This window comes from Coregonus clupeaformis, chromosome 16 (genome assembly GCF_020615455.1).
Source record: "Coregonus clupeaformis isolate EN_2021a chromosome 16, ASM2061545v1, whole genome shotgun sequence".
NCBI lineage: Eukaryota > Metazoa > Chordata > Actinopteri > Salmoniformes > Salmonidae > Coregonus > Coregonus clupeaformis.
The window spans coordinates 12,692,200-12,718,032 of record NC_059207.1 but is presented as its reverse complement, the minus strand read 5'-3'; the positions used below and the strand labels follow the sequence as shown (position 1 = coordinate 12,718,032).

General features: G+C 46.4%; 1 protein-coding gene across 1 annotated transcript in view; it reads left to right on the top strand.

The window, feature by feature from the left end:
• The window catches only part of LOC121584445 (cotranscriptional regulator FAM172A homolog), a 281,345-nt gene that overhangs the window by 145,619 nt on the left and 109,893 nt on the right, over positions 1–25,833 (top strand). Inside the window, exon 8 of the mRNA XM_041900328.2 lies at positions 5,346–5,465. Within this exon, the coding sequence (XP_041756262.2) occupies positions 5,346–5,465 (120 nt within the window). The remainder of the gene's footprint in view (positions 1–5,345; positions 5,466–25,833) is intronic.

Genomic DNA, 25,833 nt, shown 5'->3' with positions numbered 1-25,833 from the left:
GCCAGGCAGCAGGCTGTTAGCCAACCTGCCAGCTTAGTGGAGTCTGCCAATAGCATAGTCAGTGTAGTCAGCTCAGCCATACCCATTGAGACTGTGTCTGTGCCTCGACCTAGGTTGGGCAAAACTAAACATGGTGGTGTTCACCCTAGCAATCTTATTAGGATAAAGACCTCCTCCATTCCTGCCATTATTGAAAGAGATCGTGATACCTCACATCTCAAAATAGGGTTACTTAATGTTAGATCCCTCACTTCAAAGGCAGTCATAGTCAATGAACTAATCACTGATCATAATCTTGATGTGATTGGCCTGACTGAAACATGGCTTAAGCCTGATGAATTTGCTGTGTTAAATGAGGCCTCACCTCCTGGTTACACTAGTGACCATATTCCCCGTGCATCCCGCAAAGGCGGAGGTGTTGCTAACATTTACGATAGCAAATTTCAATTTACAAAAAAAAAAATGACGTTTTCATCTTTCGAGCTTCTAGTCATGAAATCTATGCAGCCTACTCAATCACTTTTTATAGCTACTGTTTACAGGCCTCCTGGGCCATATACAGCGTTCCTCTCTGAGTTTCCTGAATTCCTATCAGACCTTGTAGTCATAGCAGATCATATTCTAATTTTTGGTGATTTTAATATTCACATGGAGAAGTCCACAGACCCACTCCAAAAGTCTTTCGGAGCCATTATCGACTCAGTGGGTTTTGTCCAACATGTCTCTGGACCTACTCACTGCCACAGTCATACTCTGGACCTAGTTTTGTCCCATGGAATAAATGTTGTAGATCTTAATGTTTTTCCACAAAATCCTGGACTATCGGACCACCATTTTATTACGTTTGCAATCGCAACAAATAATCTGCTCAGACCCCAACCAAGGAGCATCAAAAGTCGTGCTATAAATTCTCAGACAACACAAAAATTCATTGATGCCCTTCCAGACTCCTTCTGCCTACCCAAGGACGTCAGAGGACAAAAATCAGTTAACCACTTAACTGAGGAACTCAATTTAACCTTGCGCAATACCCTAGATGCAGTTGCACCCCTAAAAACGAAAAACATTTGTCATAAGAAACTAGCTCCCTGGTATACAGAAAATACCCTTGCTTTGAAGCAAGCTTCCAGGAAATTGGAACGGAAATGGCGCCACACCAAACTGGAAGTCTTCCGACTAGCTTGGAAAGACAGTACCGTGCAGTACCGAAGAGCCCTCACTGCTGCTCGATCATCCTACTTTTCCAAATTAATCGAGGAAAATAAGAACAATCCAAAATTTCTTTTTGATACTGTTGCAAAGCTAACTAAAAAGCAGCATTCCCCAAGAGAGGATGGTTTTCACTTCAGCAGTGATAAATTCATGAACTTCTTTGAGGAAAAGATCATGACCATTAGAAAGCAAATTACGGACTCCTCTTTGAATCTGCGTATTCCTCCAGGGCTTAGCTGTCCTGGATCTGCACAACTCTGCGAGGGCCTGGGATCGGGAGAGACACTTAAGTGTTTTAGTACTATATCTCTTGACACAATGATGAAAATAATCATGGCCTCTAAACCTTCAAGCTGCATACTGGATCCTATTCCTACTAAACTGCTGAAGGAGCTGCTTCCTGTGCTTGGCCCTCCTATGTTGAACATAATAAACAGCTCTCTATCCACCGGATGTGTACCAAACTCACTAAAAGTGGCAGTGATAAAGCCTCTCTTGAAAAAGCCAAACCTTGACCCGGAAAATATAAAAAACTATCGGCCTATATCGAATCTTCCATTCCTCTCAAAAATTTTAGAAAAAGCTGTTGCGCAGCAACTCACTGCCTTTCTGAAGACAAACAATGTATACGAAATGCTTCAGTCTGGTTTTAGACCCCATCATAGCACTGAGACTGCACTTGTGAAGGTGGTAAATGACCTTTTAATGGCGTCAGACCGAGGCTCTGCATCTGTCCTCGTGCTACTAGACCTTAGTGCTGCCTTTGACACCATCGATCACCACATTCTTTTGGAGAGACTGGAAACCCAAATTGGTCTACACGGACAAGTTCTGGCCTGGTTTAGATCCTACCTGTCGGAAAGATATCAGTTTGTCTCTGTGAATGGTCTGTCCTCCGACAAATCAACTGTACATTTCGGTGTTCCTCAAGGTTCCGTTTTAGGACCACTATTGTTTTCACTATATATTTTACCTCTTGGGGATGTTATTCGAAAACATAATGTTAACTTTCACTGCTATGCGGATGACACACAGCTGTACATTTCAATGAAGCATGGTGAAGCCCCAAAATTGCCCTCGCTAGAAGCCTGTGTTTCAGACATAAGGAAGTGGATGGCTGAAAACTTTTTACTTTTAAACTCGGACAAAACAGAGATGCTTGTACTAGGTCCCAAGAAACAAAGAGATCTTCTGTTAAATCTGACAATTCATCTTGATGGTTGTAAAGTCGTCTCAAATAAAACTGTGAAGGACCTAGGCGTTACTCTTGACCCTGATCTCTCTTTTGACGAACATATCAAGACTGTTTCAAGGACAGCTTTTTTCCATCTACGTAACATTGCAAAAATCAGAAATTTTCTGTCCAAAAATGATGCAGAAAAATTAATCCATGCATTTGTTACTTCTAGATTAGACTACTGCAATGCTCTATTTTCCGGCTACCCGGATAAAGCACTAAATAAACTTCAGTTAGTGCTAAATACGGCTGCTAGAATCCTGACTAGAACCAAGAAATTTGATCATATTACTCCAGTGCTAGCTTCCCTACACTGGCTTCCTGTTAAGGCAAGGGCTGATTTCAAGGTTTTACTGTTAACCTATAAAAGCGTTACATGGGCTTGCTCCTACCTATCTTTCCGAGTTGGTCCTGCCGTACATACCAATACGTACGCTACGGTCACAAGACGCAGGCCTCCTAATTGTCCCTAGAATTTCCTAAGCAAACAGCGGGAGGCAGGGCTTTCTCCTATAGATCTCCATTTTTATGGAACAGTCTGCCTACCCATGTGAGAGACGCAGACTCGGTCTCAACCTTTAAGTCTTTACTGAAGACTTATCTCTTCAGTAGGTCATATGATTGAGTGTAGTCTGGCCCAGGAGTGTGAAGGTGAACGGAAAGGCTGGAGCAACGAACAGCCCTTGCTGTCTCTGCCGGGCCGGTTCCCCTCTCCACTGGGGTTCTCTGCCTCTAACCCTGTTGCAGGGGCTGAGTCACTGGCTTGCTGGTGCTCTTTCATGCCGTCCCTGGGAGGGGTACGTCACTTGAGTGGGTTGAGTTACTGACGTGATCTTCCTGTCTGGGTTGGCGCCCCCCTTGGTTTGTGCTGTGGTGGAGACCTCTGTGGGCTATACTCGGCCTTGTCTCAGGATTGTAAGTTGGTGGTTGGGGATATCCCTCTAGTGGTGCGGGGGCTGTGCTTTGGCGGAGTGGGTGGGGTTATATCCTTCCTGTTTGGCCCTGTCCGGGGTTTCTTCGGATGGGGCCACAGTGTCTCCGGACCGCTCCTGTCTCAGCCTCCAGTATTTATGCTGCAGTAGTTTATGTGTCGGGGGGCTGGGGTTAGTTGGTTATACCTGGAGTACTTCTCCTGTCTTATCCAGTGTCCTGTGTGAATTTAAGTATGCTCTCTCTAATTCTCTCGTTCTCTCTTTCTCTCTGAGAACCTGAGCCCTAGGACCATACGTCAGGACTACCGGGCATGATGACACCTTGCTGTCCCCAGTCCGCCTGGCCTTGCTGCTATTCCAGTTTCAACTGTTCTGCCTGCGGCTCACGAAACCCCCTACCTGTCCCAGACCTGCTGTTTTCAACTCTAAATGATCGGCTATGAAAAGCCAACTGAGAGACCTGAGCCCTAGGACCATACGTCGGGACTACCGGCCGTGGTGACTCCTTGCTGTCCCCAGTCCGCCTGGCCTTGCTGCTATTCCAGTTTAAACTGTTCTGCCTGCGGTTATGGAACCCCTACCTGTCCCAGACCTGCTGTTTTAAACTCTAATGATCGGCTATGAAAAGCCAACTGAGATTTATTCCTGATTATTATTTGACCATGCTTGTCACTTATGAACATTTTTGAACATCTTGGCATGGTTCTGTTATAATCTCCACCCGGCACAGCCAGAAGAGGACTGGCCACCCCTCATAGCCTGGTTCCTCTCTAGGTTTCTTCCTAGGTTTTGCCTTTCTAGGGAGTTTTTCCTAGCCACCGTGCTTCTACACCTGCATTACTAGCTGTTTGGGGTTTTAGGCTGGGTTTCTGTACAGCACTTCGAGATATTAGCTGATGTAAGAAGGGCTATATAAAATAAAATTGATTGATTGAATAACAACAGCCTATCTACAACGATATTGAGAAGTCTACTTTTGTCTGTTTGTAATACTCAAAGCTTGGTGTGAGTGGGTGTAAGCTATGTCATCAGTGAAATAGCACAGTGTTTTCCCCTGACCTTTATGAAACAAACAGCCATTGCCTCAGATAAGCCACTAGATCCGTCAGTCACAGCATAGTGTGCAATAACCAATATTTAGGCTAAGTGGGCATGAAGCTTTGTTACCGTTTACCCTGTTTACCGCCCACCCCGTGAGTAAACCAGAATGTTTTTGCTCTGATATGTCTTTGGAGTGGCTACACCAAATGACAGAAAGGATATTTATTTGGGAATCAATTATCTTTTCTGCTGAAGATGGAGCATGGCACAAACAATTGCACTTAGTGATATTCCGTTAAAACACAACCCACATGTGTGGACTTTATGGTCAGACATAATTAATCTCATCTGAGTCATGGTGCCTGTGTGTGTGTGCTTGTGCATGTGTGTGATTTGATTCACCATTGTTCATGCATATACGATATGTGTGTGTGTTGGAATTTGGTTTGGTTTCAAATAGGACTACAGTAGGTTGTGTTTGGCCATTACTCCGTTACCACCATACACATGCTCCATCGATCCAGCAGCAAGGTACAAATTAAGATTTAAATGTTAAGTCACGTAGCCTATTGAGTTTTACATTCAGGACATTTGCAATATGCAAGACCTATTGATCCAGTGAGCAGTCAGTGTTTATGAAAACACCCTCTGCCATCAGCAGTGTGTTTAATTTTTTCTGTGCACTGTCCCTGGAATACATCGGCCTACATGCTTACTGTTCATTAACATTTTCTGTGAGTTTCACTCTCCCTTTCTGTCTTTATGTCTCTCATAGTTAGTTTCTCTTTAAATCAATCTGTCCCACTTTTTCTCTGTCTGTCACTGATTTCACACCCCTTCTTCAGTCTTTCTCTCTCTGTCTCTCCTATGTGTTTTCTGTTTGTTTTGGCGCTGTAACATGAAGTTCCGTCCTTGTGTTACAGGAAAACGGCTCCCCCGAGGAACACGTGCTGTATGTATGGGACCACTTTATGTCCAAAGCCACCGCCAGGAACATCTTTATCGTGGCGCACAGCTACGGAGGCTTGTCATTGGTGGAGCTGGTGAGTGGTTGTTTTCCTCCTCTGGTCTCGTCTCTCCTGCATGTCCCCCCCAGCCAACCACCTCTGGGACACTCAGCCGGTGTGATATAGCGTGTGAAACGTGGTGGAATCATTAAAAAGAAATCATGTTTAGTTTCTTTGAGAAAGTGCTTCTTCTGTAAACAAGCCAGTTCATCCCTGTCCTAGGGCACAATCCACTTCCTCTCATCGAGAGAGAGAGAGAGAGAGAGAGAGAGAGAGAGAGAGAGAGAGAGAGAGAGAGAGAGAGAGAGAGAGAGAGAGAGAGAGAGAGAGAGAGAGAGAGAGAGAGAGAGAGAGAGAGAGAGAGAGAGAGAGAGAGAGAGAGAGAGAGAGAGAGAGAGAGAGAGAGAGAGAGAGAGAGAGAGAGAGAGAGAGAGCGCTGCAGAGGTGGAACATGTAGTTGGAGGAAGAAGAGGAGTGGAATGGGGAGAAATGGAAGGGGAGGGGGGTGAATATACTATAACTTCCTGGAAAATAGCTTATTCTGTGATCTCTATTGCTTCACAGGGTTAACTACTGAAGCACTGTCTCTAGTATTGAGAGTATAATAAAGTCTAGCCTATTTATGTAGTGTTGAGGTTCTATATATCAATCAGTGTTTGGTCTCTCAGTGTTCTGTATTGGCAGCTGCAGGCTCTGTGTCTCCTGTGTTACTTAAGACCAGGCTGCAGTGCTCAGGTGCTAGGCTAGGTGGGCTAGGCTCACATGTCTCTCTCTCTCTCTTCTGCAGTGCTTAGGTAGCTAGGCTAGATGCTAGGCTGGGTGCGCTAGGCTCACACAGCTCTCTCTGTCTCTCTCTGCTCTGACAGCTTGTGCAGGAGCCTGGTGGTGATGATGGTTCTTTGATCTGTTGGATTTACTGGTAGACTCTCCATGAACCCAAATTATTTAAAGCATCTCTCTTCTTTTCTTTTGAAGAAGGGGGTGGGTGGTTATGTGAGGAGAAGGGTAGCGTGGGGTGGGCACTTGTTCCACTGGTAATTCCAGGAATATCTCTCTTATTTTCTCCTTTAATCTGCTCTTTTGTTTTTGTTGTATTTTGTAATTTTTATTTGCCTGCTAAATATTCATGTGGTGTTTTGTCCGTGACAGCCATTCTGTGTTTTGTCCGTGACAGCCATTCTCTCCTGGGCTCTGTGTGTGCCGAGGATGCTGCTGTGGTCTTTCTCTCTCTCTCTCTGTCTCTCTCTCTCCCTCTCTCTCTATTCTCTCTCTCTCTCTCTCTCTCTACTCTCTCGCTCTCGCTCTGTCTCTGTCTCTGTCTCTTTCTCTCTTTCTCTCTACTCTCTCTCTCTCTGTCTCTTTCCTCTCTGTCTCCTCTCTCTCATGTGCTGTTCTTGTTATGTGAGTTAGATCCTGTATGCAACCATACTGCATATATATAGGTTTTAATCTCAGAGGAAGAGGAGGAAGTGTGTCTGTGTTTGTGTGTGTGTGGTTTTGCATGCGTGCGTGTGTGTGTCTGTGCGAGAGAGTGTGTTCCCTGTCCCCTGTCCCCTGGGTCTCTACCGTGTGTCTGTGGCCTGTGACAACAGTGTCATAACTTCCTTACCCCTCCCTCCTTCCTTCCCTCACCCAAACCCTCCCCCTCTACCCATGGTGCTGAGGGGTTTAGGGGGGCTCAGCCATCCCACCAAGACCCCCAGGACAGGTGGCCCTCCCTCAGCCCCCCAAGCTATCCCCTGACAGCCCCACTCCACCTGCACTGACATGGACTGGGGAGTACAGCCATAGCCCCCTCCTCCCCACAGGGATCTAGCTTCATGGGAAGCAAGGGTCAGGTTTCTGTTCCTCCATTTCCACTGTAGGAGCCGTGTTGCTGTCATAGGCCTGTGGTGCTGGACCTTTCTCCACAATACAGTAAATGTACTAACCCACAATTTTACTTCACAAATGCACACAATCACTCTGTGTGGGCACGTGCACACACCACACACATGGACACAAACACAGACACACACACACACACACACACACACAACACAGATACATTCATCCACCTAATTGAGAAGAAAGTGGTCTGGGGGGAAGGGGGAGGCTAGGGGGAGGGGGTGGTGGGTAGGGTGGATGTGAGCCTTGCAGGATGAACCGTTTGACACGCGAGCAGACCCATAGAAAACAAGCTGTCTCTGGGTTAATTATAGCTCCCCTTTGCAGTTAATAAACACGTTTCTGATCAAGCACATCAAGTGGCCTGTGATTCATTTCTCCTGCTCTGTGCTCACCATCATGTAGACTAATTATAGTTACAGAATTATAGTTAGATCAAAGAGCAGCTAAAGGCCTTTGAATGGGAGAGGATTGCTGGCTGGAGGATGGCTATAAGTCAGAGTGAATACTAGCCTTCACCCTCTGTCCGTCCCTCCTCCCTCTGTCCGTCCCTCCTCCCTCTGTCCGTCCCTCCTCCCTCTGTCCGTCCCTCCTCCCTCTGTCCGTCCCTCCTCCCTCTGTCCGTCCCTCCTCCCTCTGTCCGTCCCGCCTCCCTCTGTCCGTCCCTCCTCCCTCTGTCCGTCCCTCCTCCCTCTGTCCGTCCCTCCTCCCTCTGTCCGTCCCTCCTCCCTCTGTCCGTCCCTCCTCCCTCTGTCCGTCCCTCCTCCCTCTGTCCGTCCCTCCTCCCTCTGTCCGTCCCTCCTCCCTCTGTCCGTCCCTTCACCCTTTCTCTTTCTTTCCCTCCATCTCTTTTGCTCGATCAAACCAACCTTATCTCTATATCAATTTTCTTATGACCTCCCGGTCCATCTTTCTCCTATCGCTCTCTCGCTCTCTCTCTCCCCCTAGCCCTTGTACTTGGTTTTAAGGACTTGGGGAGATGAGTTTAGATTAAATGTAGACCCCTGATTTTCATTTGCTACCAGAACCAGCAAAGCCCATTCAAACAGGATGGATAAGACATCACGAACCAGCTATCCTGTGCGTATGCACACACTCACACACTCATGGACACACAACCCAGTGAGAGCCAGAGTGGGCCCTGCCTGTCTACATGTCTGTCTGTCAGCCGGTCTGTCTGTCAGCCTGTCTGTCTGTCAGCCTGTCTGTCTGTCAGCCTGTCTGTCTGTCAGCCTGTCTGTTTCGCTGCCGTCTGTCGCTGCATGTCTGTCAGCCTATGTCTGTCAGTCTACCTGCCCTGTCTGCTGTCTGTCTGTCAGCCTGTCTGTTGTCAGCGTGGTCAGCCTGTCGTCTGGCCTGTCTGTCTGTCAGCCTGTCTGTCTGTCAGCCTGTCTGTATGTCAGCCTGCCTGTCTGTCAGCCTGCATGTCTGTCAGCCTACCTGTCTGTCAGTCTACCTGCCTGTCTGTCAGCCTGCCTGTCACCCTGTCTGTCTGTCAGCATGTCGGTCTGTCTGTCAGCATGTCTGTCTGTCTGCCCGTCTGTCTGTCAGCCTGTCTGTCTGTCAGCCTGTCTCTCTGTCTGCCTGTCTGTCTGTTAGCATGTCTCTCTGTTTGCCTGTCTGTCTGTCAGCATGTCTCTCTGTCAGCATGTCTGTCTGTCAGCCTATCTGTATGTCAGCCTGTCTGTCTGTCTGTCTGTCTGTCTGTCAGTCAGTCAGCCTGTCTGTCTGTCAGCCTGTCTGTCAGCCTGTCTGTCTGTCAGCCTGTATCTCTGTCTATCTGTCAGCCTGTCTCTCTGTCAGCCTGTCTCTCTGTCTGTCTGTCTGTATGTCTGTCTGTCAGCATGTCTCTCTGTCTGCCTGTATGTCTGTCTGCCTGTCTGTCTGTCTGCTTGTCCTCTCCTTTTCCGTTGCCAGGGGTGAGAATGGGGCTATCCCACGGCAACCTCCCCGCTCCTGCAGTGAAAAAGGAGCGAGGTTATTGGACGTTATATAAGGGCTTATGTAAGACTGTATCTGTCTTCCAATACGCACATGTGTGGGTGCCAACCAACCACCCCACCATCTCACAACAGAACATACAGAATGTGTAGATCTATTCACACACACACACACATACGTGTTTGTGCCCGTGTGTGGCGTGCTGTATCTATATTGGATCGGTGTGTATTTTCTCGGTGGGAAATATGGATATCTTTCTCTATGGTATCTCTTCCCTCTCTGTCTCCCTGTCTGCCTCCATACATACGTAGGTAGTCTCAGATGTGAGCAGATGTCATGTCGTTATGGAGAAGAAGTTGGAAGACATTCATTCACCATGAACTCTCGGTGGGTGGGTGAGACATTAGGAGTTAGATGATGAAGGTGGCAGCTATTTTGAGACTATGTTCCATCACCGATTGGTTGGAGAGACGAGAATGACTTTGACCGATGCCTAACTTGACACACAAAGATAACTTTCTCCTGCATTGAGTTATCTGGGACTTAACATAGGCAAATTCTTCACTGGCTTCACTCACCCTGTTATCCTCCTCCTCTTCTTCCTCCTCTTCCTCCTCTTCCTCCTCTTCCTCCTCTCCCTTCTCCAGCCCCTGTACCTATAGTGACCCTCAGGTCTCGGCCCTCTGCTCTGCTCTCTGCTCTGCGCTGCTCTCTGCGCTGCTCTCTGCGCTGCTCTCTGCGCTGCTCTCTGCTCTGCGCTGCTCTCTGCTCTGCGTTGCTCTCTGCTCTTCGCTGCTCTCTGCTCTTCTCTGTTCTCTGCTGTCTGCTCACTGCTCTTCTCTGCGCTCTGCTCTCTGCTCTGCTCTCTGATCTGCTCTCTGCTCTCCTCTCTGCTCTCTGCTGTCTGCTCTCTGCTCTCTGCTGTCTGATGTCTGCTCTCTGCTGTCTGCTCTCTGCTCCTCTCTGCCCCCTGTTCAGGACTCAGCCGAGGCCTCAGTCTGAACACATCTTGCACTGGCAACAACACCGTGCCAACCGGCCAGCTTTCCTGTGGCGTGCCACTGGGGAAATCACAAATATGTTTCTTTAGCATACAGTACACCACTGCTCTCTCTCTCCCTCTCTCTCTCTCTCTCTCTCTCTCTCTCTCTCTCTCTCTCTCTCTCTCTCTCTCTCACTATCTCTCTCACTCTCTCTCCTACTCTCTCTCTCTCTCTCTCTCTCTCTCTCTCTCTCTCTCTCTCTCTCTCTCTCTCTCTCTCTCTCTCTCTCTCTCTCACTATCTCTCTCTCTCTCTCTCTCTCTCTCTCTCTCTCTCTCTCTCTCTCTCTCTCTCTCTCTCTCTATCTACTACTCCTCACACAAGAGCCAGATGCTGCTGTTTCTTAGTCTCCTTTTTTCACGTTAGTGAAAAAGAAAATCATCCCATAAGAAAATCATGCCAAGGCGTCCAGACATAACCCCCCCCAACATCCCCATCCAGTACTGTATTCATCCCCTGTCCTCTGAAGGTCTGAGTAGTTGAGTGTAGTAGTGTGTTCTAAAGGAGGGTGGAGTTATTTTTTTTTTTTACAATCTCAAGGTTCTACGTATCTGGCGGAGTGCAATGGGAGTCTCTCTCTTTCCTCCCCTCTCTCTCTCTGTCAGCCATAGTTGTAGCCTGGAGAAGCTAGTCTGTCTGTATTGAGCAGAGCAGCGGTGTTGAGTCAGGCATGCGTGTTGAGGTGTGCTATCAGAGCCACATTAGGCAGGAAAGAGTGAGAGGGGATGATAAATGCAGGGGCACCCTAGCAGAAATTAGTGGAGCCATATGCAAAGCGTCCAGTTTTGTTTGATGTAAAACCAAAGGACCACCATGACAAAAGTGCCAGCCAGCCACATAGCAGGACAGCAGCCCCTCATCTGAAGACACACAGCAGTGTGCACTGTGTATGTGTGTGTGTGTCAGTGTATGATTGTGTGTGTGTCAGTGTATGATTTGTGTGTGTGTGCGTTGTCTGTATTATTCCTCGTCCTGCCTATGCATTCTCAGGTACTTTGTGTCAGTCACTCCAGGGGTGTTTCTCAATATGAATACTACTGTGCTCCACACTCTCATGCTCCGAGTGCATTCTCCGATCACGTTCTCTTGAGTACGTTCTTGTGAGGACGAGAGTGTGGAGAACGCGTAATACAATACATTTGAGAAGCACTCGCACTTTCCCTACTGTATACCCTCAAGCTTCACCCCCTCCATTCCCTGAACCTTCTTCCAGCCAGGACAATGGCAACAATAGAGATGAAACAAGATATACACAAAGCAAACATTTTACTTCATAATTTTCAGCTAGATATGTGAATCATAATAATCTAGCTAGCCAGCTAGTTAAACAGGCAAAATAAAATTGCGTGGGTAGCTACCAATTCTTCGTGGCTCGCTAGATTGCCAGTTAGCCCTATTGACTTACTATGGACTTATAGTACCCATTCAAATCAAATCAAATCAAATGTTATTGGCCACATGCGCCGAATACAACAGGTGCAGATATTACAGTGAAATGCTTACTTACAGCCCTTAACCAACAGTGCATTTATTTTTAATAAAAAAGTAAAATAAAACAACAACAAAAAAGTGTTGAGAAAAAAAGAGCAGAAGTAAAATAAAATAACAGTAGGGAGGCTATATATACAGGGGGGTACCGGTGCAGAGTCAATGTGCGGGGGCACCGGCTAGTTGAGGTAGTTGAAGTAATATGTACATGTGGGTAGAGTTAAAGTGACTATGCATAAATAATTAACAGAGTAGCAGCAGCGTAAAAAGATGGGGTGGGGGGGCAGTGCAAATAGTCCGGGTAGCCATGATTAGCTGTTCAGGAGTCTTATGGCTTGGGGGTAGAAGCTGTTGAGAAGTCTTTTGACCTAGACTTGGCACTCCGGTACCGCTTGCCGTGCGGTAGCAGAGAGAACAGTCTATGACTAGGGTGGCTGGAGTCTTTGACAATTTTGAGGGCCTTCCTCTGACACCGCCTGGTATAGAGGTCCTGGATGGCAGGAAGCTTGGCCCCAGTGATGTACTGAGCCGTACGCACTACCCTCTGTAGTGCCTTGCGGTCGGAGGCCAAGCAGTTGCCATACAAGGTGGTGATGCAACCAGTCAGGATGCTCTCGATGGTGCAGCTGTATAACTTTTTGAGTATCTGAGGACCCATGCCAAATCTTTTCAGTCTCCTGAGGGGGAATAAGCTTTGTCGTGCCCTCTTCACGACTGTCTTGGTGTATTTGGACCATTATAGTTTGTTGGTGATGTGGACACCAAGTAACTTGAAGCTCTCAACCTGTTCCACTACAGCCCCGTGGATGAGAATGGTGCAAGTGACAAATACAATTTGATTTAATTTAACAAGTGACATCAATAAGGGATCATAGCTTTCACCTGGATTCACCTGGTCAGTCTATGTCATGGAAAGAGCAGGTGTCCTTAATGTTTTGTATACTCAGTGGACACAGGACCTTCTAATCAGCAGGTTTGCATGGTCAGGAGTTTCGGCTTTCCATGGTGACATCACCATGGGGTAAATTGGCTAATAGACCAATAACAAAGAGAGTTCCAAACCTCTGCCAATAACAGCTAGTTTTCAGTTTCAGGGAGGGGATGTAGAGATGCTGAGAATACATAGTGTGTGTGTGTGTATGTGTGAGCGTGTGTGGTGTGTGTTAGTGTATGTGTGTGTGTGTGTGTGTGCTTGTGTTTGTATAGCAAATACATTTGAATGGGTGATAGATAGAGTAGAATACACTTCAACTGTATCTAAACATGCACACACATGCGCACGCACCTGGTGCGCGATCTCTAATATTAAGGAAGTCTCGAGGTTCTGTTCACCTGAGTTAGAATACCTCAAGATAAGCTGTAGACCAGATGTGACCCGTTTCAGGAAGCTAGGCATATGTCGCACGTCACTACTTCACAGGAGAGGCATTTGAACATACAGTGTATATACAGTACCAGTCAAAAGTTTGGAAACACCTACTCATTTCTTTATTTGTACTATTTTCTACATTGTAGAATAATAGTTAAGACATCAAAACTATTAAATAACACATATGGAATCATGTAGTAACCATAAAAATGTGAAACAAATAAAAATATATTTTAAATATTTGAGATTCTTCAAATTAGCCACCCTTTGCCTTGATGACAGCTTTGCACATGCTTGGCATTCTCTCAACCAGCTTCATGAGGTAGTCACCTGGAATGCATTTCAATTAACATGTATGCCTTGTTAAAAGTTAAGTTAATTTGTGGAATTTCAGGATCGAGGGAAAGATTAATGGAGCAAAGTATAGAGAGATCCTTAATGAAAACCTGCTCCAGAGTGCTCAGGACATCAGACTGGGGCGAAGGTTCACCTTCCAACAGGACAACGACCCTGACTACACAGCCAAGACAACGCAGGAGTGGCTTCAGGACAAGTCTCTGAATGTCCTTGAGTGGCCCAGCCAGAGCCCGGACTTGAAGCCGATCGAACATCTCTGGAGAGACCTGAAAATAGCTGTGCAGCAACGCTACCCATCCAACCTGACAGAGCTTGAGAGGATCTGCAGAGAAGAATGGGAGAAACTCCCCAAATACAGGTGTGCCAAGCTTGTAGCGTCATATCCAAGAAGACTTGAGGCTATAATCGCTGCCAAAGGTGCTTCAACAAAGTACTGAGTAAAGGGTCTGAATACTTATGTAAATTAAACATTTCCGTTTTTTATTTGAAATACATTTGCTAAAATCTCAAAAAATCTGTTTTTGCTTTGTCATTATGGGGTGATTGTGTATAGATTGATGAGGGGGGAAAAACACACACAAACATAAAGCAAAGTATGTCTTTGTACTTGAGGCGCTATGCCTTTTTAGGGATTTTTAGTGCCGACTCCTCTCCTTATGTACCTCAAAAAAACTGTGGATACAGTTTACATACATTGTACATACATTTGAAGAAAGACTGCCACTTAAGTATTGTGGTTAGTTTGTATTACCTTATACATTTAATTAAAATATAGTGGCTGTTGGGGGTCTACTTGGGGTGAGTGGGTCCGCCGAGAGACTAAAATGGGATGAGTGGAAGCCCCACGCACACCTCAGAGAAGTGTCTGATTCCCTCTCAATCCCCTGGATATAGCTCCTCTCCATTCTCACCAATAACCACCATTAGCTCTTAGTTGAAATGACAAACAAGGAATAATAATGATTCGTCATCCTTTCCTAATCTGTCCAGAACTCTAAAAAATGTATACAATTACATTGTATTATAATTAAGTCCTTCTCTCTCTCTCTCCCAAACCAAATCCATCCCTCTCCACCACCCCCTCCCTGTTCTCCCCCCTTTACCCCCCCAGCCAAGTTTATCACCCACCTCCCATCGTTGCCCTCTCTTACCCACCCAGGACAAGTTTATCACCACCTCCCATCGTTGCCCTCTCTTACCCCTCCAGGACAAGTTTATCACCACCTCCCATCGTTGCCCACTCTCACCCACCCAGGACAAGTTTATCACCACCTCCATCTTTTCCCCCTCCCTTCTTCTCAGACACATTTATACCCCTCTATACATCTACAGTGGGGAAAACAAGTATTTAGTCAGCCACCAATTGTGCAAGTTCTCCCACTTAAAAAGATGAGAGAGGCCTGTAATTTTCATCATAGGTACACGTCAACTATGACAGACAAATTGAGGGGAAAAAAATCCAGAAAATCACATTGTAGGATTTTTTAATGAATTTATTTGCAAATGATGGTGGAAAATAAGTATTTGGTCACCTACAAACAAGCAAGATTTCTGGCTCTCACAGACCTGTAACTTCTTCTTTAAGAGGCTCCTCTGTCCTCCACTCGTTACCTGTATTAATGGCACCTGTTTGAACTTGTTATCAGTATAAAAGACACCTGTCCACAACCTCAAACAGTCACACTCCAAACTCCACTATGGCCAAGACCAAAGAGCTGTCAAAGGACACCAGAAACAAAATTGTAGACCTGCACCAGGCTGGGAAGACTGAATCTGCAATAGGTAAGCAGCTTGGTTTGAAGAAATCAACTGTGGGAGCAATTATTAGGAAATGGAAGACATACCACTGATAATCTCCCTCGATCTGGGGGCTCCACGCAAGATCTCACCCCGTGGGGTCAAAATGATCACAAGAACGGTGAGCAAAAATCCCAGAACCACACGGGGGGACCTAGTGAATGACCTGCAGAGAGCTGGGACCAAAGTAACAAAGCCTACCATCAGTAACAAACTACGCCGCCAGGGACTCAAATCCTGCAGTGCCAGACGTGTCCCCCTGCTTAAGCCAGTACATGTCCAGGCCCGTCTGAAGTTTGCTAGACTGCATTTGGATGATCCAGAAGAGGATTGGGAGAATGTCAAATGGTCAGATGAAACCAAAATATAACTTTTTGGTAAAAACTCAACTCGTCGTGTTTGGAGGACAAAGAATGCTGAGTTGCATCCAAAGAACACTGTACCTACTGTGAAGCATGGGGGTGGAAACATCATGCTTTGGGGCTGTTTTTCTGCAAAGGGACCAGGACGACTGATCCGTGTAAAGGAAAAAATGAATGGGGCCATGTATCATGAGATTTTGAGTGAAAACCTCCTTCCATCAGCAAGGGCATTGAAGATGAAACGTGGCTGGGTCTTTCAGCATGACAATGATCCCAAACACACCGCCCGGGCAACGAAGGAGTGGCTTCGTAAGAAGCATTTCAAGGTCCTGGAGTGGCCTAGCCAGTCTCCAGATCTCAACCCCATAGAAAATCTTTGGAGGGAGTTGAAAGTCCGTGTTGCCCAGCGACAGCCCCAAAACATCACTGCTCTAGAGGAGATCTGCATGGAGGAATGGGCCAAAATACCAGCAACAGTGTGTGAAAACCTTGTGAAGACTTACAGAAAACGTTTGACCTGTGTCATTGCCAACAAAGGGTATATAACAAAGTATTGAGAAACTTTTGTTATTGACCAAATACTTATTTTCCACCATCATTTGCACATAAATTCATTAATGACTGGAACGAATTGCAAAAATCTCTGAAGCTGGAGACTCTTATCTCCCTCACTAACTTTAAGCATCAGTTGTCAGAGCACCTTACCGATCACTGCACCTGTACACAGCCCATCTGAAATTAGCCCACCCAACTACCTCATCCCTATATTGTTATTTATTTTGCTCTTTTGCACCCCAGTATCTCTATTTGCACATAATCTCTTGCACATCTAGCATTCCAGTGTTAATACTATTGTAATTATTTTGCACTATAGCCTATTTATTGCCTTACCTCCATAACTTGCTACATTTGCACACACTGTATATATATTTTCTGTTGTATTTTTGACTATGTTTTTTACCCCATATGTAACTCTGTGTTGTTTTTATCGCACTGCTTTGCTTTATCTTGGCCAGGTCGCAGTTGTAAATGAGAACTTGTTCTCAACTGGCTTACCTGGTTAAATAAAGGTGAAAAAAAAATAAAAAAAATAAAAAAAATCATACAATGTGATTTTCTGGATTTTTTTTCTCATTTTGTCTGTCATAGTTGACGTGTACCTATGATGAAAATTACAAGCCTCTCTCATCTTTTTAAGTGGGAGAACTTGCACAATTGGTGGCTGACTAAATACTTTTTTTCCCCCCACTGTACATACTCATCCATTCTCCTTCATTCACACACAACATATGTCCTATGCCTCCGCACACCCATTCTCTCCCGCCCTCCTACACATATTCATATTCACCCTCGTTCACTCTCCCATTCATATGCACAGACACATACCCACACATACACCAACTCACACCCTCTCGCCCACACACACAAACACAACCATAAACAATAATTGACTTACATGCTATATTTCCTCTTTTATATTGTCTATTCAGTGTCCATGTATCTTCATCGGTGTTGGCTAATTCTATCGTTACTTCATAGAAAATAACAATTACTTGAGGACAATAGAGTCTAGATTGTATTGGGGGGAGGAGGAAAGAATATTGTCTCAACTTCCGATAAGCTGGTCTTTGATATCACTGTATGTAGCCTAGTGTGCTTATTTATTTTTTCAGTTTGTCCTCTCCTCAGGGCACTGGGCTCTCTTTCAACTGGAAAGGTTTCCTGCAGCTGTTTAGGGCTTCATCAGCGCTTGTGAACTTAATTCTCTGTGTTCCCTTCCATAACCACAGCACTGCCGGGAATCGGAGTTGAGACTTGATTACTTTTTCCTCCAGTGACTGTCTGATCAGAATGAATTGCTTGCGTTTTTTCCTCAGCTTAGCAGACAGGTCCTGGACAAATCGAATGGACTGGCCATGGATTTTGATTTCCTTTCCCCCCTGTGGCTTCAGAATGCTGACTTTGGTCTGATAGTTCAACAGCTTAAAGATGACCATGCTAGGGTAGTTAGCATTTGTCTGGTATTTAGCATTTGTCTGGTTCACGCCGATCCGATGGCATCGCTTCAGATCCTCTGGTGATACATCCACGCAAAGCTCCTCCGATATCAGCTTGATCCTTGTCTTCCGGTAGGGACAATATTCTCATATTATTTTGTCTTGTTCTGTTTTCTAGCTGGTCCAGTTCATCTTCTAAAGTTTGCACCTTAGTTTCCAGAAGGCCAATTTTGTTGTCTTGTTCGTCCATGCTCCCGCCCTGTATATGCATATCTGACACGATAGACTCTACTTTCCTTTCGAGCAAATCTACTTTTTTAACAACAGATTGTAACAGTTTGTTTGTTGTGGTGAGCATTGAGAGCATTGTAGCTATGTTTTCCTGGATATCCTTCAGCTGTTCGTTGCTCTCATTTGCATCTCCAAGTTGTTCTTTGTCTTTTCCTCTAAGGGAAGCCATGTTGGGTTCCAGTCACAGCGTCGCTTTACCTACAGATTGGTTCCCTGTTGTGTATATAACTGACCGCTCAATCTCTCCCGGTTGCTTGGGGATATATTGATCTATCAATTTTAAAGGCTTAATGTAAACTATGTTGTCTGGCTTCTACACATTATCACAGAGGTACTCCCTCCCCATGTGCCCTATTGGTACATTATACTGCCATTGGTTATTTTTCAATTACTCTTTTGACTGACTCGAGAATCAATATCATTTTTTGTTTGAACTGCTGGTTGCAATGAATCAACTAATCGAAATGAAGGTGGGGACGTGGTCAGGCCAACAACTGTGCACGCAAGAAAATAGGTAATGCTGCAGGCAGCATAGAGACGTATTCTGCTTAAAATTGTACTAGAATTTACTTTTTATTGCTTTATATGAAATAAACATGATTCTTTACAAATCGGTAAAGTCTCCGCGAAATCAAGTATTTTTGGCTGCAGATATCACAAAAACATTTTGCGAAATCCTGGAGGGACTGATCTATGCTATATTATATAGATGAAATATAGACAATTTATCTCTTGATGAATAGTCTCGGAGAGCCTCTCCTTTTCAAGTAAGGATGTAGGCTAAATTGGACTGTTTAAATGTCCTGGCTACAAAGCTAATTTGAATTTATATGATTTGCTTGTTTCTGAAAGAGGCCTCTATACCTAGACCAAGGCCTTTCTACCCCACAACACATTATACCCCCACTGAATTATTCTATCCAAAACCGTGAGTATGTACAAATGGCCTTCATTGGCCATTCATTTCAAAGCTCTACTACCCCAGCATTGTGACGGGAGGTAGCTAGATGGCGTTCTCTGAAATGAAGGCCGGTTTGCCGTCTGAAAGGGACACTCACAATAGCCTTTGTGAAGATTTTCCCTCAATAGACTGCCATTATTTTCACCTGTGTTGTTTTCTTTATTTCAGCGATCGTCTTTGCTTTAATATATTAAATTTTTGACGAGTTTGTGAATTGTATCTCTCCCTGCCCACCTCCGGTATCTCCATTCACCGTAGATTGTTTAGTTGTTTGTCTGTTTGCATTTGATGTTAGAATTATCATTTTGTTTTGGTGTTGTTTTGGTGGTGATACTTCACGATGAAGCTCATGCAGATTTAATTGTGTGTGCGTGCGCGTGTGTGCTTGCGGATATCTATTTGCTGCTTTGTAGTGTTCTACATGAGGACTGTCTAGACTGACTGACCCCTCCTAAGAGCAGACCTGATTAATCAGACACAGATCTCATCTCTAAACCTCAGCTGGCTTTGTTACCCACCTTGTCTGTCTGTCTGTCTGTCTGTCTGTCTGTCTGTCTGTATGGTCTAAAGGCATGTAGTGTTCTCTCTCTCTCTCTCTCTCTCTCTCGCTGTCTCTCTCTCTCTCTCTCTCGCTGTCTCTCTCGCTCTCTCTCTCTCTCTCTCTCTCTCTCTCTCTCTCTCTCTCTCTCTCTCTCTCTCTCTCTCTCTCTCTCTCTCTCTTTATTTTTCTCGATCTCTATTTCTCTCTCCCCCTCTCTCTCTTTCTGTAGTTGCGGTCCCTTACATTACAGTTGGCCTACTACCTGTCTGTGGCTGTTTACTGGTGTGTGTTCGTGTTTCTATTATCTCATATTATAATATATGGATATATAACATATTGATAATTTTCGTTTAATCACCCATCCAGTGTCAGCCAATGGTGACAAAATAAAAAAATGTCTGTAGTGAAATTTAAATATATATATTTTTTTTTTTTTACTTGAAGGTTCAGAGGTATCACATGTCATAATGATCATTTGTTAGTGTTAGTTTTTCTTCAGTTTTATTTTATTTTCCATCATGCTGTCTGGTGTCGGAGGGTTCAGGGTTTTACCGGGTTATGTCGACACACACACTGCTCTTCCTCCCCACAAACACACACACACACACACGTTACCATGGCAATATAATTGAAAATCATTAAGTCTCAAACAAGTATTGTGGAAGTGACTATTCATAATTCTCCTCTCATGTTTTTTGTGTGAAAAGGAGGAAGAATCTATCCATCCTAGCCACTTGTTTAATGATTTTTACATTTGAGTTTGTTTCTCCTTCTCTTCCTCGTTTTGAGGCCGTTGAAGGAAACCAACCTATTTTAAGAGTTCACTTGAATCTTAAGGGATTCATCATTACATATGTACTGGCTGCGGCTGATATAGCTGTAAGGTGTTACCCTGGCACATTGGTCTAGTGCGCATGTTCACTACCGAGGTTACAGGACGTGCTTCTATTTGCATAACACCCTGGGCAAGGTTCTTTCTACCATTGATTGGCCTGTCCATGAGAGCCCAGTGCCTTCTCTCATTGATCACTTCATTTTTTTCACTCCCAGAGACAGTGCTACAGAGAGTTCAAATCCAACATCTCAGACCTGCCGGGGAAAGAGAGGAGCGGAGGAGGAGAATAGGAGAGTGAAAAGTTTACCAGCGATATCTTAATAATGTTTCACACTCCTGACTCCTCTCCCTCTAAAAGTTAGCAGATTCAGTTTCTCTTTCACCCTTCTGGTTACCTCTTCATCCTCTCCCTTCTTCACTTTCTTTATCCTCTTATCTAATGGTGTGTTCATATAAATATACTTATAATAAACAAAATGCACACGCACACACACACACACACAGGCAAACACACACACACACACACACACACAGGCAAACACACACACACACTTCCTCCATCTGAGCCCCACCGTACATACCTGGGTCCCAGAGTACCATTATCCTCCATCCCCCTCCCCTTCCCACCACCCCTTCCAACCATCCCCCTCTCCTTCCCTCCACACCATCCCCTTCCCTTCCCTCCACCCCCCTCCCTCCTTCAACCTCTATTTCAACCCTCGCTTTCTAACAATGTGGTGGAGAGAGAAATACTTTTTTTTTTTACCCTGATTATCCTGCCATGGCCATGTTTCTGTCTCTCTCTCCATCTCTCTCTCCGTCGCTGTCTCCATCTCTCTCTCTGTCTCTCTCTCTGTCTCTCTCTCTCTCTCTCTCTGTCTCTCTCTGTCTCTCTCTCTCTCTCTCTCTCTCTCTCTCTGTCTCTCTCTCTGTCTCTCTCTCTGTCTCTCTCTCTCTCTCTCTCTCTCTCTCTCTCTCTCTCTCTCCACATCTCTCTTCTCTCTCTCTCTCTCTCTCTCTCTCCACATCTCTCTTCTCTCTCTCTCTCTCTCTCTCTCTCTCTCTCTCTCTCTCTCTCTCTCTCTCTCTCTCTCTCTCTCTCTCTCTCTCTCCGTCTCTCTACATCTCTCTCCGTCTCTCTCTCCTTTTTGTCTCCATCTCTTCTCAGATTAAACTTGCGGCTGATGGCGTAGACAAAACAAAAAGGCATTTGTTTTGTGTACATTCAGCAAGGTGTCAGAGGGCACATGTTGAATCATGCTAATTTGACACACACACTCGCACACACTGCAGTGTGTAGCAGCAGCAGTGAAGGCGGTGGTGATGGTTAGACTCCCATGATGCATCTCTCTTGATTTTACTCTCCTAGCTGAACCCAGCGCTTTGTATCTCTCCCTCGCTCTCCACCTCAGAGGTGAACTCTCCCTCTACCACTCTGCCTGAGCCCGACCTCCTTCACTCTCTCCCTCTACCACTCTGCCTGAGCCCGACCTCCTTCACTCTCTCCCTCTACCACTCTGCCTGAGCCCAACCTCCTTCACTCTCGCCCTCTACCACTCTGCCTGAGCCCAACCTCCTTCACTCTCTCCCTCTACCACTCTGCCTGAGCCCGACCTCCTTCACTCTCTCCCTCTACCACTCTGCCTGAGCCCGACCTCCTTCACTCTCTCCCTCTACCACTCTGCCTGAGCCCGACCTCCTTCACTCTATCCCTCTACCACTCTGCCTGAGCCTGACCTCCTTTACTCTCTCCCTCTACCACTCTGCCTGAGCCCGACCTTCTTCACTCTCTCCCTCTACCACTCTGCCTGAGCCCGACCTCCTTCACTCTCTCCCTCTACCACTCTGCCTGAGCCCGACCTCCTTCACTCTCTCCCTCTACCACTCTGCCTGAGCCCAACTTCCTTCACTCTCTCCCTCTACCACTCTGCCTGAGCCCGACCTCCTTCACTCTCTCCCTCTACCACTCTGCCTGAGCCCAACCTCCTTCACTCTCTCCCTCTACCACTCTGCCTGAGCCCGACCTCCTTCACTCTCTCCCTCTACCACTCTGCCTGAGCCCGACCTCCTTCACTCTCTCCCTCTACCACTCTGCCTGAGCCCAATCTCCTTCACTCATCCCTCTACCACTCTGCCTGAGCCTGACCTCCTTCACTCATCCCTCTACCACTCTGCCTGAGCCCGACCTCCTTCACTCTCTCCCTCTACCACTCTGCCTGAGCCCAACCTCCTTCACTCTCTCCCTCTACCACTCTGCCTGAGCCCAACCTCCTTCACTCTCTCCCTCTACCACTCTGCCTGAGCCCAACCTCCTTCACTCTCTCCCTCTACCACTCTGCCTGAGCCCAACCTCCTTCACTCTCTCCCTCTACCACTCTGCCTGAGCCCGACCTCCTTCACTCTCTCCCTCTACCACTCTGCCTGAGCCCGACCTCCTTCACTCTCTCCCTCTACCACTCTGCCTGAGCCCAACCTCCTTCACTCTCTCCCTCTACCACTCTGCCTGAGCCCAACCTCCTTCACTCTCTCCCTCTACCACTCTGCCTGAGCCCGACCTCCTTCACTCTCTCCCTCTACCACTCTGCCTGAGCCCAACCTCCTTCACTCTCTCCCTCTACCACTCTGCCTGAGCCCAACCTCCTTCACTCTCTCCCTCTACCACTCTGCCTGAGCCTGACCTCCTTCACTCATCCCTCTACCACTCTGCCTGAGCCTGACCTCCTTCACTCTCTCCCTCTACCACTCTGCCTGAGCCCGACCTCCTTCACTCTCTCCCTCTACCACTCTGCCTGAGCCCGACCTCCTTTACTCTCTCCCTCTACCACTCTGCCTGAGCCCAACCTCCTTCACTCTCTCCCTCTACCACTCTGCCTGAGCCCGACCTCCTTCACTCTCTCCCTCTACCACTCTGCCTGAGCCTGAGCCTGACCTCCTTCACTCTCTCCCTCTACCACTCTGCCTGAGCCCAACTTCCTTCACTCTCTCCCTCTACCACTCTGCCTGAGCCCGACCTCCTTCACTCTCTCCCTTTACCACTCTGCCGGAGCCCGACCTCCTTCACTCTCTCCCTCTACCACTCTGCCTGAGCCCGACCTCCTTCACTCTCTCCCTCTACCACTCTGCCTGAGCCTGACCTCCTTTACTCTCTCCCTCTACCACTCTGCCTGAGCCAGACCTCCTTCACTCTCTCCCTCTACCACTCTGCCTGAGCCCGACCTCCTTCACTCTCTCCCTCTACCACTCTGCCTGAGCCCAACCTCCTTCACTCTCTCCCTCTACCACTCTGCCTGAGCCTGACCTCCTTCACTCCTCCCTCTACCACTCTGCCTGAGCCTGACCTCCTTCACTCTCTCCCTCTACCACTCTGCCTGAGCCAGACCTCCTTCACTCTCTCCCTCTACCACTCTGCCTGATCCCGACCTCCTTCACTCTCTCCCTCTACCACTCTGCCGGAGCCCTTCCTCCTTCACTCTCTCCCTCTACCACACTGCCTGAGCCCGATCTCCTTCACTCTCTCCCTCTACCACTCTGCCTGAGCCTGACCTCCTTCACTCTCTCCCTCTACCACTCTGCCTGAGCCCAACCTCCTTCACTCTCTCCCTCTACCACTCTGCCTGAGCCCGACCTCCTTCACTCTCTCCCTCTACCACTCTGCCTGAGCCTGACCTCCTTCACTCTCTCCCTCTACCACTCTGCCTGAGCCTGACCTCCTTCACTCTCTCCCTCTCTCTCTTTCCCACTCACCCTCTTTTTCATCCTCTCTGCATTTTCCCCTCTGTCCAGTCCTCCTTTCTCTCCCTCTGAGTGTAACATTACATGTAGTTAGTGATCTATGTGTTGTCTGCTAGCTGCTCAGGACAGTGGAGGGGTAGACTGCAGAGAGGAGATTGAGGGTTGAGAATGAGGAGAGTCAACAGATAGCTGAACCAGATAGACTGTCTAACATCTCACCTTTATCCTAGCATTTTCTACTGCCATTTTCAGGGAACCGGAATAGATACACCGCCATTTACAGTGGGGAAAAAAAGTATTTAGTCAGCCACCAATTGTGCAAGTTCTCCCACTTTTGAGAAAATAAAATCCAGAAAATCACATTGTAGGATTTTTAATGAATTTATTTGCAAATTATGGTGGAAAATAAGTATTTGGTCACCTACAAACAAGCAAGATTTGTGGCTCTTACAGACCTGTAACTTCTTCTTTAAGAGGCTCCTCTGTCCTCCACTCGTTACCTGTATTAATGCCACCTGTTTGAACTTGTTATCAGTATAAAAGACACCTGTCCACAACCTCAAACAGTCACACTCCAAACTCCACTATGGCCAAGACAAAAGAGCTGTCAAAGGACACCAGAAACAAAATTGTAGACCTGCACCAGGCTGGGAAGACTGAATCTGCAATAGGTAAGCAGCTTGGTTTGAAGAAATCAACTGTGGGAGCAATTATTAGGAAATGGAAGACATACAAGACCACTGATAATCTCCCTCGATCTGGGGCTCCACGCAAGATCTCACCCCATGGGGTCAAAATGATCAGAAGAACAGTGAGCAAAAATCCCAGAACCACACGGGGGGACCTAGTGAATGACCTGCAGAGAGCTGGGACCAAAGTAACAAAGCCTACCATCAGTAACACACTACGCCGCCAGGGACTCAAATCCTGCAGTGCCAGACGTGTCCCCCTGCTTAAGCCAGTACATGTCCAGGCCCATCTGAAGTTTGCTAGTGCATTTTGATGATCCAGAAGAGGATTGGGAGAATGTCATATGGTCAGATGAAACCAAAATATAACTTTTTGGTAAAAACTCAACTCGTACTGTTTGGAGGACAAAGAATGCTGAGTTGCATCCAAAGAACACCATACCTACTGTGAAGCATGGGGGTGGAAACATCATGCTTTGGGGCTGTTTTTCTGCAAAAGGACCAGGACGACTGATCCGTGTAAAGGAAAGAATGAATGGGGCCATGTATCGTGAGATTTTGAGTGAAAACCTCCTTCCATCAGCAAGGGCATTGAAGATGAAACGTGGCTGGGTCTTTCAGCATGACAATGATCCCAAACACACCGCCCGGGCAACGAAGGAGTGGCTTCGTAAGGAGCATTTCAAGGTCCTGGAGTGGCCTAGCCAGTCTCCAGATCTCAACCCCATAGTTGACGTGTACCTATGATGAAAATTACAGGCCTCTCTCATCTTTTTAAGTGGGAGAACTTGCACAGTTGGTGGCTGACTAAATACTTTTTTCCCCCACTGTAAATACACACAATCAAAACGTTTATGAAAGGAAGTTGGCCTGGCGAGGTCTTGCAGGTATTACCCAACAATATCTAAATGTGAGATATACACCAGCTTTTACCTGCGACTCACAGCTGGTGGAATATGGAATATATATTACTATATTAGTATATATAAATAGTATATTTTAGTAAAAAGTAGAACAACAGAAAACATCTGTAAAATACAGTGTTAAATGAAAGTGTTGAAAAGCAGATCTTGGGGGTGGAGAGGTGGGCCATGGTGTAAATGCCACTGAACTCT